Raw genomic sequence first — 18,532 nt, forward strand, 5'->3', positions numbered from 1 at the left:
CCCATGGATATTGGCTATACTAAGCTCAGGTTTTCAGAGGTGACAATATATATAGACTCTATATACATTGCTCACAAGTTGACAAAATATGCCCAATATTCAGTTCCCAAATAATCATTCCCCCAGGGGACCACAGGCAAGCACATTCTTTAGTGAAGTAAACTCTTCACAGGAACTTTGAGTCACAGTTCAACAGGTAAGCCAGGTTTTCATTTCATCGCAATAAAAGTCATGGAATCAAGAGCCAGGAAGGAATGTCTTGCCTTTCGTCTCCAACTGGGCCGACTCTCACAGAACAGACTGGCATGTACTCCAACTACCCCAAAAACTGGGCTCCCCTGAGCAAAAGTACCAGCTATACCAAGACTCTTCCTCAAGTCCTGTACAAGAAAATGTGGTTTGCCACCAAGAAAAGAAAAATGCCACCTACCACAGCAAAGCCAAGACTCCCTGTAGGTGTCACAGGTCACCAGGAGCCCCTCCCTTGAGAGCCAACCTGCCACCCTTTGCCCCCTGCCAGTCTCACCTCCAAATCCTTCTCCAGCTCCAACCCAGCCTCCATCAAGTTGTGCTCAAACTCCTCCCTCTGCTCCTTCCTTTCCTCCTCCAGAGCATCCAGCGGGCCCAGCTCGATGTCACCGGGGCCCCCAGCCTTGCCTGTCTCCCCATTGGAGACGACAGCCACGGCGTGGCCAGGAGAGCCGTGGCCGGGGTGTGCCCCGCGTTTCCTGTAGTGGTAGGCCAGCACATAGTCAACCTTCCTCTGGTTGTCATAGAAGTGCATGCGGCTCTGGCGGGCCTCCGACATGGGCTCATTGACATCCAGGTAGTTGTTGATAACCTGGCCGAAGGAAACAGGACAGGGACGCAAGATCCAGTGAGGAAGGGGAGGCTGGGCTTGTGCTGCGTGCAAGGCCGGTGGACTAGGAGGGCCCTGAGCACCCCAGTGAGCAGACAGAGTGGCCAGGCTCATCTGCCACACACAGCTGTCAGCCACCCATCCAGTACCGGGGTCTCAGGGCCTCCACCCCAGCATCCACACACACACAGTACACACAAACTGCACACACCACAGCAGCCCACACGTGCACACCACCTGCCTGCAGGCATGCCCCCTCTGCACACACAGTCACTTCCCCTCAGCCCTCTGTGCCTTCGCCTGCACGCACACCTGTGCACATCACCCTACTGCACCGATCCCCACACACAGCCCTCCGCACGCCCATCCCCACACCCGCACCGCCTGCAGATTCGCAGCTGCCTACACCCCAGCCACACGTCACACGTGGAGGACACTCACCGGCAGGCGCTCTGGATCCATGGGAGCAAAGGCCAAGTGCTCGTCGCCTGGCCAGCCCTGCCTCTCACCCCGCAGGATTCACTATACACTGTGGCCCCCACAGACCCACATCCTCCTCGTCTCCAGTCACTGGCGAGGCCCCTGCCAGAGACACGGGGTGCTGATGCTCTCCCAGCCTCTCCCGGAGATGGGAGCTTGGAGGAGAGGAGGAGAAAGAATGAGGCAGGCGGGGCAGGCGAGGGCTGCCTCCCTCCCTCTGGGTGTTTCCCTGTTTATTACCGTTTGATACCCAGCTGCCTCAGCAGCCACCTGAGAGGTCACCTGGGCAACCAGATGAAGCGCCAGGCACAGGGGAGAGCCTCGGAGCCACGCAGCAGAGGCCTGGCTGCTCGGGGCCGTGGAGGGGAGCCAAGAGTGTGCAGAGTGACATGTGGGGTCACTGGCCTCTCGTCCAGCCCGTCCTCCTCTGCACAGTGTTGCTGGGACACTGAGCCATCATGGAGAGGGCAGGGCCTTAAGAAGAGCCTGGGATCACCCAAACCTGCCCCCAGGTGGACAGCCCTGGTCATGAGGCTCCCAAGAGGCCAGTCCCCCAGCCGTAGCACTCACAGAGTTGTGGTGGGAACCGGCTCCCCGGGACGGCTGGCCGGAGTCTCGCTGGGAACTACCCTGAAGACCTGGGGCTCGGGGTCGAGGCACCTTGAGGTAGTGTTGTCCAGGTGTGGGGGCCCGGCCCCCTGTGGCTGCTGCCCCCGGACTCAGCCAGCGTGGGGAGCCAGGGAGCAGAGGCATGTCTGGAAAGACAGGAAGGAAAGCAGCTTCAGGGGGTGTGAATTGGTGACACAGAAAAATGGAGGCGCTAAGGGAGGGGGCTGGAGCTGCCCTAAGAGAATGGCCATGTGTCCTGTAGCTGCCTCCCCAGTCAGTCCTGGTGGACTTAGTCAGCCAGGGTCGTGTGTCACAGGGGTGGAGAGAATATTGGTGGGGTTGGCGCGGGGTCGGGGAGGGGAGGTAGGGACAGAGGAGAGTGTCTTACCCAACCACACACACGAGCACACTCGCACACACATTCAGGGCTGGAGCCACCAGCAGGAGCTCCTTCGTTGGCAGCCATCATAATCCCATCTAATCCCCAGGCAGGAAGAGGGGAGTGGCCTTAGGAGCGCCAGGATGGGTGGGACACAAGCTGGAGACACCGTGAATTCATGCCAAAGGCTTAGGCTTTAGGACTTCTCCCCAGGCAGCCACGCCAGCCAGCCCCTGGTCAGCCCGCACACTCCCAAGGAGGTAGAAGAGACCAGCCTGGGCCTGCTGGAGGCAGGGCACCCCCTGAGGAAAGGACCATCCCATCCTCCAGTGCCCCACCTACAGGCTGCCCCCAGAACCTGAGGGCACCTGCCAAGACAGCGCTTAGCAGCGTGCGGCGGGGGTGTGGTGCTATTCAGACACTCCCAGCATCCCTGAAGGGAAAGACCCTCCCTTCAGGGGCAGGTCAACAGGGGCGTCTCCAGCTCGGGACAACAGGGAAGGGCCACACTCTCAGGCTCCAGTTTCACGCTTGCCCACCAACTGGCCCAGGGCAGAAGTGAGCACAGGATGCTACACCCTGGAGAAGACCTGGCCACCTCCCATGCAAGCCAAAAGCCCAGGGCCGGGCTCTCCCTGGTGGCAAAGTTGGTTAAAGCACAGCACTAAGAAGCTAAAGCCACTTCAGCATGAGTTTGATCCCCGCCTGCCCCGGAGGTGACCACATGGCGCAGCAGACCTCTCCTGGCCCGCCTGTTGCTCCCCTCAGCAGTGGACTTCATCAGTCTGTCTGTTCTGCTCCCCACTGTGTCTCTGGGGAATCCTCTCACCTCCTGCACCTCTGGCCTGTACCCCAGTTCTGTAAACATAAATAAATAAACCTTAAAAAAAAAAAAGTAGGCAGAGCTGGTTTTCACAGCCTCCCACGCCTGCCTGCCTTTCACCTTCTCCCCTGAGCCCCAGCAAGGTGCCTGCCCGCTTTGACCCCACAAACTAGGCCTGCACACTCTCCTGCCCTCCACCAGGCCTTCCAGCACCCCTTCCTTCCCTTCACCATTGGCAAATTTACTGCAAAGTGCCAATAGCCCAAGTAGCACCCTGTGCTCAGCTAATTGAAGACAGAAAACTGTACAGGGCTCTCCGGAGGGCACCAGCCTGCTTAAGCCAGCGTGCCAGGCATGGCCTCGGCTGCAGGAGGACGCTCCAGCCAGCAGGGGGCACTGGGCACCCGCAGGGGTCGGAGAGGGCTTTCTGGGCCCTCAAATCTTGCCGTTCTCAGGGACAGGGGTCCTTGTGATTCAGAAGAAGGAAAGTGAAGATGCAGAGAGCCAGTGCGAGTGAGAAAAAACAGGGTGATTGTGAGAAAACCCCAAGCAAAGGGACCAGGAGACACGCTTGAGGGCAAGGTGGAGACAGGTGAGCAGGGAAGAGCAAGAAGTGGGTTCACCAGGAGGAGAGGAGAGTGAGGTGAGTCATCTAGGCCCACGGAGGTTTCCAGAGCCCCTGAGAGGCACCAAGGAGGAGAAGCTTCCCGGAGGGAGCTGGACGACAGGCGGCTGGGTTTTTCCTCGTGGCTTCCCTCCCGGCATCATTACCCTTTCATTACTAACCAGGGCAGGTGCCAAGTGCTTGGGAAGAGGGCAGCCTCTGTCACCAGCCTGTGTGAGGCCACTGCACCCCTAAGTCAGGCTGAGGAGCAGAGCTGCCCTCCCCCCAGGCTGAGAGCAAGCTCCAGGTCGGGAGGTCGTCCGGGGAGCCCCGGAGAGAGCTGGGCACTTTATTAGACATGGGAGGTGCTCACCCTGGGCTCTCCCCAAGCATCAGGGTGGGTGGATTCCGTTTGGGTGAGGGTCATTCTTATTCTGAGGTCTCACCCTGCCTTCTGGTATGAATTTGACCCAGGACAAAAGTCAGAATTTGAGATTCTAAGTTGGAGATGTGGACTCGATGGTCTCCTGCTGACCACCCACCCCTTTCCCCTGGGTCCTGCTAGTTTGCACCTTTCAAGGCCTCTGCTTGTGGCCAAGGTAACAGAAGCTGACGCTCTAGTATCCCTCTCCTCTGCCCACTCCCCCCACCACCCCCTTACACAACAGACCATTCGCAAATGTACCTCTTCAGTCTGCTTGGCTTACTGCCTTGGCTCAAAACACCCTCTCCCCACCCCTTTGTGCTCAAACACCCCTTTCCTGATGAGGCCTCAGTTTACATCCTGACCTGTGCCTGGATACCAGCTAGCTGGGGAAATGCACATTTAACATAAAGTATATGCTATAGTCAACATATTTCACATACAGGTTTCCCCCACTGTTCAAAAGCACAGCATTCCTAGGAAGTCTTCCATAAGCCAAATTTCATAAAGCAAAGAAACAGTTACCACTAATTTATATGTGGGGGGGGATGGGATTAACATTCCCAGACCCCAAACCTGCCAACTAAATCCTACCATATAACACATAGACTCTAATATATAATAAACTGATGTGATAAATACCTAATATACAGAAAGCCCTTCCCAGGCGGAGAAGTTTGGGGGGGGGGGGCACTCTCAGTCGTCAGAGTTCACACTGCTGCAAAACCAAAGCTGACCTCTGTTTTTGGTGTTTGTCTTTTATTTTCAAAGCAAAAATGCTCTTCTGATTTCTTTCCATTAGGGAAAACAGGTGATGTATAGGCCTTTCATGAAAACAAAATATTTAAAGCGTAGGATACAAGTTTAATCCCTCACCCTCATTCCCGGACCACTTTAACATTGGATTATATATTAGGAACTTAAGGTTAAACAGAGCACAGTCCTTGCCACAACACCTAGGAGCTCCTGAGGAAGGAAGCAGAGTAACAAGGAGATAATTTCTGGAATATTCCCCAGTCTTTCCTTCAGGTAAGAACTACCCCCTCTTTCATGAAGCCTGTCCCCACATTGATTCTCACTCTGCCTTGCCCATGCCTCTGCTTGGAATGTTCTCTGTATGTATTCTTTTTTAAAAAAAAGATTTATTTATTTATTCGTACAGAACTGGGGTACAGGTCAGAGATGCAGAGGGTGAGAGGATTCACCAGAGACAGAGTGGGGTCCAGAACAGGCAGATCGATGAAGTACACTGCTGAGGGGAGCAGCGGACTGGTCAGGAGAGGTCTGCCACGCCATGTGGGTCACCTCCGGGGCAGGCGGGAATCGAACTCATGCGGAAGTGGTTTAAGTTTCTTTGTGCTGTGCCTTAACCCGCTTTGCCACCAGGGAGGACCCTCTGTGTGTATTCTTTTCTCATCCTTATTCTTCATGGATAGAGCCTTCATGTCTAGAAACCCAGCAAAAGTCCTGCTTCTCTTCTTACTTAGAGATGTATCAAGAAGTTCAAAACATGTGCCTTTCATCTCTTTGTACCACAGGACTCTGGGTGCAATAATATTGGGAGGTAGCAGTGGAAGGACTATGGAGCCTGTTCTTGTGAGTGAATTTGAAACAGTGGACTCCTCTCTGAATGGAACACTGACATGTGCCAGGCACCGTTGGAAGCATTTGACATGTACCAGCCCTTTAGCCTTCATGATAACCCAATGAGGTAGGTACCATTGCTGTCCCTGGTCTATCAATGAGGAAACTGAGGTACAGAGAGGTCAAGGTTATGAGTTAATAAGTGGCGTCCAAACCATGCACACTTTTAACCCACAGGCTCTACTGTGCCAAAGGAAGGGTGATGACCAGGACAGTCTAAAAAGTCCCCTCCTAACTGGACATCACTAATATCCTCCACCCACTAAAGGAGCCAATGCCCAGACACCAAGGTCCTATATTTGAAGAGTAAGGATAGGAAAAGAATAAGAAATTCATTTCAGTAGTGTTTCCATCCATGGCAATATCCTCAGGTTGGGCTTTGAATGAGTTGTCCAAGTGGAATCTACCCACCAGCAGGCCACGCTACACTGTGGTTTAGTGTGGCTGATGAGATTAAGGTATACATGTCCCACCCTCCGTGTCATGAGAAACAGCCAGTCTACAATGTACTTGGTCTAAACTATTCTATTAGCTAGTCAACTATAACCTGTTTTGCAAGTACATGAACATGAAAGGGCATGATCAAGCAATTCTGGGCAAAATAAAACCCTTCCCACCGTTGCTGTATACACTCACATACACATACACACACATGCATGCACACACACACATGCATACACACACACACATGCATATTAACAAGGCTGAATTGTCTCCCTTCTGGATATATTTGGTGGGTTCCTTCAATGTCCCTCTTCCTCCCCCACTAACCACAAACATTACCCATCTCTTTTCATCCTGGGTGTAACCAAGACTGATGACGTCTTAATCATTCCCATCGTTACAGACGGTGAACAGGTTTCTGTTGCCCCAAACGGACTGGATCTGGGTTAAAGCCTAATACAGCTCTTTCAATCATCCCCTCAGGATGCTTAGGCCTTTGGATTCGTAGAAGATGCTGGAGGTTATAGCAGTACTCAACTCATGCAAGGAATATAGGTTAACCATAGGCTGTAACTGTGTGGAGGATAGTTAATAAAATTTTTAAATTCCAAGTATAGTTACAGGAAGGAAATTACTCAGAAAGTTCTCTAAGTTACAGCTTTATTAACTGATGTGAATGAATCACATCAAAATCACATCTAGAATTGCTGGATTATACTCTCCCTGAGGACAGGAAAACTGCCTATCTCATTGATCACAGTACCCTGACACAAGATTGCCCTTGAGAGCAGGTCAATGCTTTCCCACAGCTTGGAAAAGGGGGAGTCACAACATCAAGCATGAACTGAGATGGTAAGACCACTCAGAAGCTTGGAGATGTTTTTGTGAACACGCTAGTGACACCCATAGATACTCCCATAATTACTGGGTCAGGTTTTAAAGGGGCCGGATGACCCCTCATCACCGTGGGGGCAAAAGCTTGAGAGAAAAAAAGGTGTAAGACAAAGCAGCAACTACCATTAATTTATACATGAAGTGTTTTCATGTCCCAGACCCCCCAAAATCACCTACCAAGTAATACATAAAACCTGAAGTCACACTAACATACAGCACAAGCTGGAGTGTATGACCAGGGTTGTTCCCCGCAGAGGAGCGTGGCGGGGTGCTGTCCTACAGGGGGCACCCCGGTGCACGCCAGCTGAAAACCAACACTGAGCACTGTGTTTGCTTTTTGCCTTTTGTTGGAAAAGCAAAAATCCTCCTGATTTCTTTCCATGCACCAACACAGGCCCTAATATAATAGGTTTCCATGAAAGCAAAAGGCAGAGTGAGAATTTTCAAAAAGCAAGATCCCAGTTTGAGAATAAGAGGGGTGGGTGGGTTCCAGACATGTAAACTCACATGCTTAATATGATTAATTGCAGTGCATTTATGCCTGAATGACTTGGTACCACGTATAGGTAAAACTGGGGTACCTCTACTTTCCTCTGTGAACAGGAAGGCAGTCCCTTCCTCTACATAGACAAATAGAGAAGTGACTTTCCAGGAAGAGTTTCAAAATGAATCACCAGACCATCATCATACAGCACACATTTCTTAAGCAAACTTGAAAAGAAAAAGGTAGCGCAGTTCATCATTTCACCTAACTTCAGAGCATCACAGCCAAGCCCCCAAGCTTACACGATGAAAAAAAAAAAAAAAAACTTTTCTAATGCACTATCTCTAGTTCATTTATTATTTTTATAACTTCTCTTTTTCTCATTCCTTTAGGCTAATGTATTCATTTCATAAGAGTAGGTACTTAAATTCTAAAAAGGATTGAGTTCCCCAAGGAGAAATCAAATTCATACTTAGTGGCTACAGAATCAAATAGCTTGGGTTTCAAGGGAAGTATGTACTTCATATCTGAAGGGAGACGCCCAATGCCCTCATCAGCTTTCTGAAACTCACACTAAGCCAGCTATCACTTCAATTAATTTCCTTAATGTTAAAAAGAAGAAGCAACTGAATCTGTCAGCCAACTCCTGCCCTCACAACTACAACTCATTATTCATTCATTTATACAAAAGCTATTTAATAAATATTTATCACATATCCTGGCCTATCTGTTAATAGTTGAAGACCTCAGAGCCTACTTGGGGAGACAAATGTCTAAACCTGTGTAAAATAAGTGTGACTGTGCCTCACCCATACCTAAAATTTGCGCAGGCCCTGTGACACAGACTAACTGCTCACCAAAACCCATGGTCTTCCTTTTCTTCCTGAACACAGTCAGAATACAGTTGGCCTCTCTTGCAAGTAGACAAGGCCTTGACACTGGATTCCAGCCAGAGGAATGTGAGCAGAGTAACACGTGCTATTTCCAGGCCTGCCCCATTGACACCTCCAGGTGTGTTCCTGCGTGCTCTTTGCCCCTTGCAGTTAACAGCCACAGCAGCTCTCATGGCCACTTGGGAACTCATCATTGATTTGGCCAAGTCTCCATCACTCTGGGTCCCTGGAAAGCTATGTGGAAAACAGCAACCCCAACAATCTGTTTACCCACCCACCAACCCAGGACTATTATTTCAGCAAGAAAGCAAGACATGAACAGATGTTATATTTTAGCTATTGCTTATTCTTCATTGTATCCCACCATCCCTATAGAGTGCCCTTCATACTCCACTCATTGTCTCTACAAATGCAGTAACAGCTGCTGAGATGCCATCTGTGTCAATGACCCAGACTTCAGGTTCTTGCTCAACAAGACCTTTCCCAGACTTCTCCCAACCGAGAAATGAACAACCTCTTCACACTTTAGTGTAGGGAAGAGATACTCCAAAGTAAGTTGTGGGCATCATCTTTGACCCTCCCACCACTTGGCACAGGTATTCATGAACCAGTGAAGAAAAAATCCAAATGCTGAAATATGAACAAAGAGATTTCAGGGCAGTCTTCTTGCCTATGATACATAACTGTATAGAATTCCAGCGCTTTCATGATGTCATGTTCAAATATTTTTGAATAATGTCCTTCATGGAAAGTTTGGGCCTTGCCTAAGTTGGACACCCAAAGACCAATTTTTGCTTGAGATAGGAATTAATGTTGGGAGCCTCTCTTCTCACTAAAAATAAGTAAATGAAACACTTTACTAATTAAGATAACCTTTGAATTAACATTAAAAGGCCCTGCCATTTCTGACCCTTTGCAATGATGCATATCTGTAACAGTTTGGTAACAAAATACTTGTTGATTAAAAGCTTGGTGACAAGAACTTCTGTTTCCAGTAATGACAAAATAACTGGTACTAGAGTAGACATACTTCCCTAAACAACTATAAAGCATGAGTCAACTAAAAAATGCATCAGTGAACTATTTCAGGCACTGAACAGCCATTAGCACAAAAGTACAATCATTAGCGAACAGGAACTCACCAACATACCCCTAAGGACAAGCTAGAGTGGAAATCAGGGAGCCGAAGTCCACACAAGGACAATGGATCCTGGCAAACCAAGGAGGTGAATCAAGTTTCGAAGTAGCTCAAAGGGCTGGAAATTATGGCCCTGAGTATAAGAGAGGAAGGGTCTGTCAAAGAAGGTCCCCAAAAGTCTCTTTGGGGATACTTCATTCGGCTTTGGCAGAGGGTAAGATATGTGAGGCCGGACAGAGGCTGACACAACAATGAGAAAATGCTAAGGGCGAATACACTTTATTTTTACTTGAACTTGCTAACCACAGGAGGGGCTGATGCCAGCTAATTACAATCCTTACATCGTTCCAGCAAAAATGAACCTGCTGGCGAGTTGTCAGTCGGATATTTAAAAGAAATACCCTAGAAGTTTCTGCAGGCGGGGAGGCCAGGGTTCTAGTACCTCCAGAAATACCTGAGGCAGGGATGGGGCTGCCTCAGGTGTGGTCTACACAAGCCCTTGCTTAGCCGGCCTCCTCCTTCCCCTGCCCAGCAATCGTGGATGTGACTGCTACGGTATTGACATCATCATTGGGTACCAGCAGTCTAAAATGAAGGTGTTGACTGGCAGGTGTGCTCCCAATGGCCTTTGAAACCCGGCATGCACTCAGTTCAATAGGTGCCCCCTGCATTGATCTGTGCTCTACTTCATGGTTATAGTATCCAGATCCATAGAAATAAGCATGAGCAGGTGTGCCAGACCCCATCAGGACACTGGGCAAGTCTTCTGTCCCCAGAGGTCACTGAATCAGTTTCCCTCAAGTCTGTGAGCCCAGATATGGAAGTCTGTGAGCTCAGGTAAGGTGTGTTCAGGAAGACACAACCCCATTGTAGATCACAGTGAAATTTTTCCTCTTTTAGTGATGACAACCAGCCTTCTTGGCCTTGATCCTACTAAATAAACTAACCATAACAATTCCAGATTGGAAATCATGTCAAGGCCTAACCTTGCTGGAATATGACCACAGCATTTACCTAATAATCCTGCAAAATTAATACCTTCCTCTCTCAAGCCCAAATTCCACCCACATTTCCCAACCCCAACTTACTGGCATCTACATTTCCTTCTAATGGTTTCTTGTGAACAGAACAAAAGCAACTTGGTAAGGTGGTGGGAAAAATATGTTTAAATTCTGACTTAATCCTTCCATGATTATTATGGTGGTTAGTACACACAGCAGGCCTATTTAACCTCTCTGAACCTCAGGTTCTTCAATGAAATGAACTTAATACTGATCCCCAAAGTTGTTGGAAGGCAAAGTACCTATAATGTCTGGGAACAACAGATTCTAGCTAATATTGGTCTCTCTTTTCTTTTTAAATGTTCAGAATACACTACCTGCGCCATAAGACAGCAGGACCTGACTCTCTCTTGTTCTCCCTCTTGATCCCTCTGCTCCAGCCACCTGGTCCCACTATTCTTTTGGACAGACCAAGCACATTCCTGCTAGGGGTCTTTCACCTCTAACACTGCTAGATTATTCTTCAGATATCTACAAGGCTTATTCCTTTATTGAATTCAGTAGCTGTTTCTCCCATCTGATCACAACTAGAGATTATTTCTATTTTGTAATTAAAGGCAAGTCATCTCTAGCAACCAAATTTCAGTTCTCTGTGTGCTCTAAAATGCCATGCATAGCGTTGGGCAAGCTTCTCTCTGTCATACAAGGGTCTACATTGGGTAGATTTCCAGAAAACTGGGTCTTCACTAGAGACAATGATAGACAAGCTCAGCTTTGGACCACCACCATTCCCCCACCCCCCCATCCTTCCCATCCCCCACCCCCTGCCTCTGACCCTGTACCTTGCCTCACAATGAAACATGGCAGAGAACATAGACATAGAAACCAGACCAGAACTGAGGTACGAGTGTGAAACCCAACCTTACCCCTCACACAGCCTCTTCAATCAACATCTACAGTCAGCTTCTTTGGTTGTGGGTTCCGGGCCCTCACATAAAGGCAACTCAGAGAGCATCAGACGTTGCTAGAAAGGACCTGATCGGGTCCTTGGCTCCCCAAATGGCCAGCTCATGGCAAGACATGGTGAGAGGAGAAAAAAAGGCCCTGGGCACCCACCAGATGGAGAGGATGAGAGACAGACACACAAGCAAGAGATCTGATTTCAAATCCCAAAGACAAAGTCCTGGCAGGTAAAGGCTCCAGAGTATCACAGTGCTCAGGGAGACACCGACCTGTCAAATTCCCCTTCCGCCTACCACCTGCTTTTGGCTTAGATCTCCCCTTGCTCAGGGTGTCCTGGGGGGTATCTCCCCACTCTTGCTCACTCTCAGGCCTGTGACTAACGCCTGCCGGCCAGTTCCTTTGTCTCCTTGTGAGCCCAGACCTGCTCCCATCATGCCTCGCTCAAGACACCCAGCAAAGTCTTTCTTCAAGGTAAGGTCAAACCTGCCCAAACACACCTGTTTACTCAGTATGATTTTGGAGGTGCAGCAGAGAAAAGTCCTCCACCCCTAAACTCCACTGCTATTTGCATTTTCTCTAGAAAACGCCCTGGAACAACACACCTGAGCATCCCTGCACCCTCAGGTCTAAATGCCAGTGGCAGATATATGCCCCCAAATATTCCTTGGGGCAGGTTTGGGTAACAGCTAAAACTGTGAGGCTCATCAGGGATGCCCAGCTCAAATGTGCTGTGAGTGAGTCAAACATGGGCCTCAGCAGACTGTTCTGAATGAAACCCTGGCTGTTTGCTTAGGCTCCGGGTGAGATAAAGGAAACATCCACAGACTGGTAGCAAGGAAAGGCAAAACCACAGAGGTGGAAAGGGGTTGCACCAGTCCTCTTTTGCTTTCCTACCTTCTCTCTACTTGCTAAAAATCCGTGTCCAGAAATTACTCAGGGGTCCTTTCCCGCCCTGGGAATAACAGGTCGGCTCTTGACAACACCCTCTCCAGGTTCACTTGGGCTCACCAATCCCTAAAGCAGGAATTAGGATGTCATCTCCTTCACCTGCGCCCCCTCTCCCTCTTCAAACTTGCCAGAGGCCCAGGAAGCGCGTCCCGTCCCAGGAAGGGGAGACTCACCACGCAGCCCCTGCAGCCCCGGGGTGGCCATGGTGCGGGAGCTGTGGAGGCAAAGCCCGGACTGCCCCGCGGGGGCGCTCGCCTCCCCACAGGCTCATTCACCGCCGCTAATTCCACCAGGCTCAGCTGGGTCTGGCCGTGCCCGCCCCTAGCCGGCTGCTGCCGCCTCCTCCCTCTCCCTCCCCGGCCAGGCCGGCGCCGCCTGAGGCCGAGTGGGGCTCTCCGGGTTGCGCCCAGGGCGCGCGAGCCAACGCAGGAGGCACCCCAGGCACACGGAGGCACGGTTTACGAGGTGGGTTAGCCAGGCCAAACTCAGGCTCAGAGAGCTGAGGGGCCAGACAGTGAGTGCCGCCTGCAAGCCTCTACCCTGAGAGGTGCTTCCTAATCTTCTTGGGGTAGCAACACTCAGCCGATTAGTTCCTCAACCATCTGGCCGATTAGTTTGCAATCCAGTCCACAAACCGTCCCTTCCGCCAGGTTAGGCGATTGGCCCCGGGCGGGCGCTAGGGGCTCCTGTCACACCCTGACTGGATCTCCCCAACCAGCTGGCCTCACTTTTCTCGAGGCACGAGTGGTGGAATGGGTATACAAGGACAGGTGAGGCTGGAAGAGGGGGCGAGAGATTCCTGGGGAGACATGAGGACTGGACAGAGGAGGTAGACTGTAGAAGGAAGGTCCAGCCCAGAGAACAGGCTGCTGTGTTCTTGGGGTGATGTTGACATCTGGCGGTGGGCAGAGGGATGCAAGAAGCCACCTGTAGGGGTCACTGTAGATGCTGGACTCCGGTTTCAGGATGCTCTGACCAAGACATTAACACCCAGGACCAAAACGTAAAAAAGACTTAGGTTAAGGTCAAAGAGTCTATTTATGACCGCTGACCTTTCAGTGTGAAGAGTTTTATCTCCCCCACTGATAAGGTGGGCCATAGTGGTTACTCCCCGCTGTCTAGATGGGAACCAGAGCCAGCGGCTAAAGGGGACGGCACAACACAGCGAGAGTCAAGGGCCGCGCAGACTGCAAACACCCTGCCCCTGCACCTGTCCACAGCTGTGCTCTGCTTGCTGGGAGTGATCATAGCTGACGTGTATGCTGGGCTTGCTTTTCGTCAGGCTCACTTTCAAAATGCTGCTCACATTTTACTGTGTGGCGTCCTTCCCCCCTAAACAAGGCCCTTCTCCCCATTCCCTCCCCAGGGAGGGCATTTCTTCTCAATGCTGATGATGAAAACGTTCCACCTTGCTTCTGTGATCGAGTGCCTTTCTTCTCTCTCTCCAGCACTTTCTTACTCTTTAGTCTCTGATTCTCTCTCTAAAACATCCCCCCTCTCTGCAGGACAGTCTCCCTTGGCCTGAGAGTGAGCAAAACAGAAAGGAGGGAGCAGAGGCGGCTCCTGCCCTTGGAACCCAGCGCTGAGATGCCCCAATGCTCCATCTGTTTCTCTTCCCGTATCTTTATCCCACTGTTGTTTTTTAAATCAAATCATGCAGTTTTCTGATTCCGCTTTTGTCCTGATGGTGAGTTATCGAGTCAGTAAATACAAGACCGGGTGAGGGAGGGACAGGCCATTGGAAAACTGACACTTTCTGATGAGAAGGATGCCTCTTTGTTGAGTTTCTCTGGGACTGATGCCTCCAGTGACACCTCGTCCCCAGGTGGAGTGTCAGGTGGTCGGGGAGAGACAGGTCACTCGCTGTCCCCGATCTGGTTTCCTACAGACTCAAGCTACTCGATGTTAGCGGTAGGGTGATGGATGGAGAAGCGACTAGCTTTGCATTATTGAGCAGTTATATAAAACTTCTGTCCATCCTTCTTTCTCTCTACCTTCCTAACTGCGACCAAGTCTACTCAACCCAACCTTTGGCATTTGCATGTAATGTATCTTCCCTTGAGGTTAACCGTAACAGAAGCAGTTGAGATCTAGAAATGGTGTAGCCGCTGATTCCAGTGACAGTACAGACTGGATCTGAAGCCCCAGGGAAGAAAGAGGTGGCCCTGGTGCAGTGGCCTGAGAGTTCTTTCTAGGTGTCAAAACAACGGGGTTCTGAGCCTGGTCCTGTGGCCCAGCGGCTGTGTGACCTTTGGCAAGCCAATGGGGTCTCTGAACCACCCCTCTGTCAAAGGCAGGGGAGGGCAGTAGACAAGGTGAGGTCTGCATCCTTTCGGGCTCCATCATCCAGTATGTTCAATGCGCTGCCTATCTCCTTTGTTAAAAGAATCTGGAATGAAAACCAATTCCCCATCAAACTCCCATCACACGTCTCGATGCTGCCTTCATTCTGTTGGGTGTTCTCTCTCCAGGTAGTGTCTCCTCATCTTGCTGCACATGTATGTGAATTTCTGTCACATGCCACACCCACATGCTCAACCATGGGGATGAGCACAATTTGGGGTACAGACCTGGGTTCCACTAGTTACCTAGTCTATGGGTAACTGTCATGTAAAAGGCACCAAGAATGAAAATGGGGACATCGGCCTCAAAGGGGGAGAAATAAGTCATGAACTGTAAGAAAGGACCATCTATCTTTCCTCGAGTGTGACAGTACTAGTCGGTGATCTGGAGAGTGGGTGGGATTGGGAGGGATCTGTACCTGCTCCTTCACTCTAAAAGATGTCTAAAAAGGGATGGCCTTGGCAATCCACATGAAGCCCAAAAGAAACTCAGCCCTCACCCCAGGACCAATGGCCATCCCCAGTGCTCTGCGGTGAGAGATGCTTATTCCACCGCCTTAGAGGCTGATGTCCCCATTGCCATTCCTTTGCCCTTTACAGACAATTACCACAGACTCTGGGCCTGTTTGGACTTCACAACCCCGTAAGTGAGATGGACATTCCTGGTTTCCAGAGGAGGAAACTAAGTCTGAGGATCACTAATGGGTTTATTGGAAGCTACACAAGAGTTAGGGCCCTTCATGGAACCCAGGTCTGTACCTCAAATTGTGCTCGTCCCCAAGGCTGAGCCTGGGGGAGGGGCATGCAGGAAAACCAAAGCGCCTCCGTCTGGTATCGACGCCATCTGCACCCATGACCAGCCACTGTGCCCCAGGAGGCCACTGTTCCCTGCTGTTTCTTTCATGTGTCGTAGCCTGTACTCATTGGCCACACACAGCCTGATCTTAGTGGAACAGAGATGCCGGCCACGGCCACTCAGACTCCGGCTTCATCAATCATATGTAAGGCTAGTCGGGGGGCAAGAAGACCCCTGGCTGGAGGGTGGTGTGGGTCCCACCTCCACCCCAAGCGCTGCCTTCGGCTGTGGCACTGAGGCCCCCGGAGCTAAGTTGCCCTTAATAAAGCGTGATTGATGGACATGCCGGCTTCATCCCTAGCACTCACATGACCCTCTCAGTGAGGGATGGATTCCTTCCACAGCCACAGACACCACCCCCCTGCACCTCTCAGGACCCCCTTTCCAGACCCTCGGTCCTCAGCGCCTCTCCCTCCCAGCAGGGCTGCTGCGGGTACACAGGAACTTGCCAGCTAAGGGCTCAGGGAACTCCTCTCATGAGCTGCAATGCCCATCGCTCTGCTCTGCTCAGAAGCCCCAGACCCAGAGACTGGAGGACCCCGTGTTCCCCAGCACGTCCCTCTGACTTCCACACTGAGCTGAGCTTCTGAGGAGGCCTGCTCCACTGCCCCCCTTTGGAGAAAAGACACCCTTCTTTCCCAGAGACTGGCAGTGCCCACAGAGACACTGGGGCTGGGATGACTTCAGAGACAGACCGTGCATCCCTCAGAACCATCTCAGGCATGGAGAAGACAACCAGTCCACATTGTCTTCTCAAGCTGGAAAACAGAACGAGAAGCCTTTTTGCAAGATGAGAGATTGGCCTTTAATGGGGGCCCAGGGCGGGCAGGAGAGCAGAGCTGCGGGACTGAGCACTGGGGCAGCGGCGGGAGGCCACGCCCCCTCCGTGGGCCTCACTTGCCGCACTTCCTGGGGGAGCATCTGCACTGCATGGCGTTGAGGATCTCGTGGTGGATGACGGAGCCGTTGGTGCAGCGCAGGGGCACCTGCATGGGCACAGTGAGCGTGGGCGAGCAGCAGGAGCACTGGTCCTGCACGTCCTCTGTGTCGATGGAGTACACGGCTTTGCTGGCGCATTTACCCTGCAGGGAGCAGAGTGTCGGTCACCGCCATGACAGAGACGGATGGGGGAGGAGGATCCAGCGGCAGGCTGTACCCTCTCCCCCAGCTCCTCCCAGCAGAGAACCCCAAGAGCGAGGCAGGTTGTAAAGGTAGGGCTCAGGGAGCCTGGAAGGCCCCGCATCCTTATGGTATCCCACCCCAACCCTCTCTCTGCATTTCCATGCATGTCTGACTGATCTTCAGAAACGCAGCCCCAGTACCTAAATAGCCTCGTTCTCTTTAAATGGACTTCCCTCCATTTTTTTCCTTCTGGGGTCAAAAATTCCCAGTCATGTCAATAAAACATTTCTAGTCAATGACATGCTCCTAGTGCTTTGCAACTCTCCTCCCTGTGAATTTTCCAGATTCTACTACATCTGACTAGAGAGGTGTGTCCAGATGAGGAGACTCACTCCTCTGCACCCAGATCCCACGGACGTTGGGACGCTCACCTGGCAGTAGTGAATGTCCACCTCCTCCTCGGACCTACAGCTGCCCACTTTGACGTACTGCAGCGTGGCAACTATGTCCTTGCACTCGCGCTCCTCACCTGCAGGGCAGGTGAGAAAGAATCTGGGATTGGCTGGGGAATCTCCGGAACACGGGAACATTCTCCAGTCCGGTCCCCTCCCAGGCCTGGAAGGAGGTCAGTTTCGCGGTAACCAAATCACCAAAGCCAGCCGCGGGGAGAATTAAGTTACCCTGGCCCGTCGCAGCCCTTCTTAGCTCTTCATATTTAGAGATATAGTTATCCCTGGCTTTAACTCATCTAATGGCACAGTTTTAATTGCAGGGGGAGCCTAGATTTAATGAGCTTTGGTGATATTGATGGAAGAGACTTGTTTTTAATACAATTGTAGACCTTAAGAATCATGGCTGGAGCAATCCTCTTAAGCTTGGAACTATATCCAGAAGCTAATGGACAAGGAAGCAGTCAATATAGTTACTACCCATCCGTAGGTATGTGAGAGGGAGGACAGACGCCAGGGAAGACAGGTCCCATCTGTGACAGGGCAGTCACTGCCTCTGTCTGATCGAGAAGATTCCCTAGAGCCCTCCTGGGTCCTCTCTTTGAGTAAAGATCGCCAAGTCAGTGGCGTGGGTGTCCTTACAGGGGCTCAAGGCACTCAAGTCTGCATCTCTGAGCCACCAAGACTCCTACAGCTTAATGACAGCTTACTCTTCCCCACTGAAACACCAGAACTTGTCCACCCTTGGGTGGCTCTAAATCTAAATTAACCCTAATTACATATTAACCCACCTCTCAACTTCCAGATGATTTCATTTTTAAATGAGAGCCTGCCAGTTGCAATCAGAGTATGAATAAGGTCAACATATTTAGGCCAACATGCTGTACTCTCTTGCTGTAGATGTAACTCTGGGCGTCTGGCTGGTTTTCCTTATGAAGGGTCTCAGCTTCCTGGACACCTTGACTAATAAAAGGCCCTTTCTGGCTATTTTTGCAGAGGACAGCCTCTTGACTAAATTCCATATGCTGTGTGTTAAAGAGAATTCATCTTCTCTGTTGGTTCCCTCGCTTCACATTCTTAAACTATCAAGACAGATTTGGTGATGGAAGCCCAGGGGGATTACAACTGAGGCAGAAAAATGCACAAAATGATGTAAAAATAAACTATTATATTATT

At 50.9% G+C, this 18,532-nt stretch overlaps 2 protein-coding genes across 2 annotated transcripts in view; both read right to left on the bottom strand.

Moving 5' to 3' along the window:
- Positions 1–2,092, bottom strand: part of ANO2 (anoctamin 2, calcium activated chloride channel) — a 254,687-nt gene extending 252,595 nt beyond the window's left edge. Inside the window, exons 1-2 of the mRNA XM_012732230.1 lie at positions 1,910–2,092; positions 527–841 (exon numbers count right to left, since the gene is read on the bottom strand). Of these exons, the coding sequence (XP_012587684.1) occupies positions 527–841; positions 1,910–2,092 (498 nt within the window). The remainder of the gene's footprint in view (positions 1–526; positions 842–1,909) is intronic.
- A 14,483-nt stretch (positions 2,093–16,575) lies between these two features.
- The window catches only part of LOC105854335 (von Willebrand factor-like), a gene marked incomplete at its 5' end in the record, with an annotated part of 5,448 nt that continues 3,491 nt past the window's right edge, over positions 16,576–18,532 (bottom strand). Inside the window, 2 exons of the mRNA XM_012732323.1 lie at positions 16,576–16,867; positions 17,339–17,436. Coding sequence (XP_012587777.1) covers positions 16,679–16,867; positions 17,339–17,436 — 287 coding nt within the window. The remainder of the gene's footprint in view (positions 16,868–17,338; positions 17,437–18,532) is intronic.

The sequence above is a fragment of the Condylura cristata genome, unplaced genomic scaffold (genome assembly GCF_000260355.1).
Source record: "Condylura cristata isolate star-nosed mole 26May11 unplaced genomic scaffold, ConCri1.0 scaffold00034, whole genome shotgun sequence".
Lineage (NCBI taxonomy): Eukaryota > Metazoa > Chordata > Mammalia > Eulipotyphla > Talpidae > Condylura > Condylura cristata.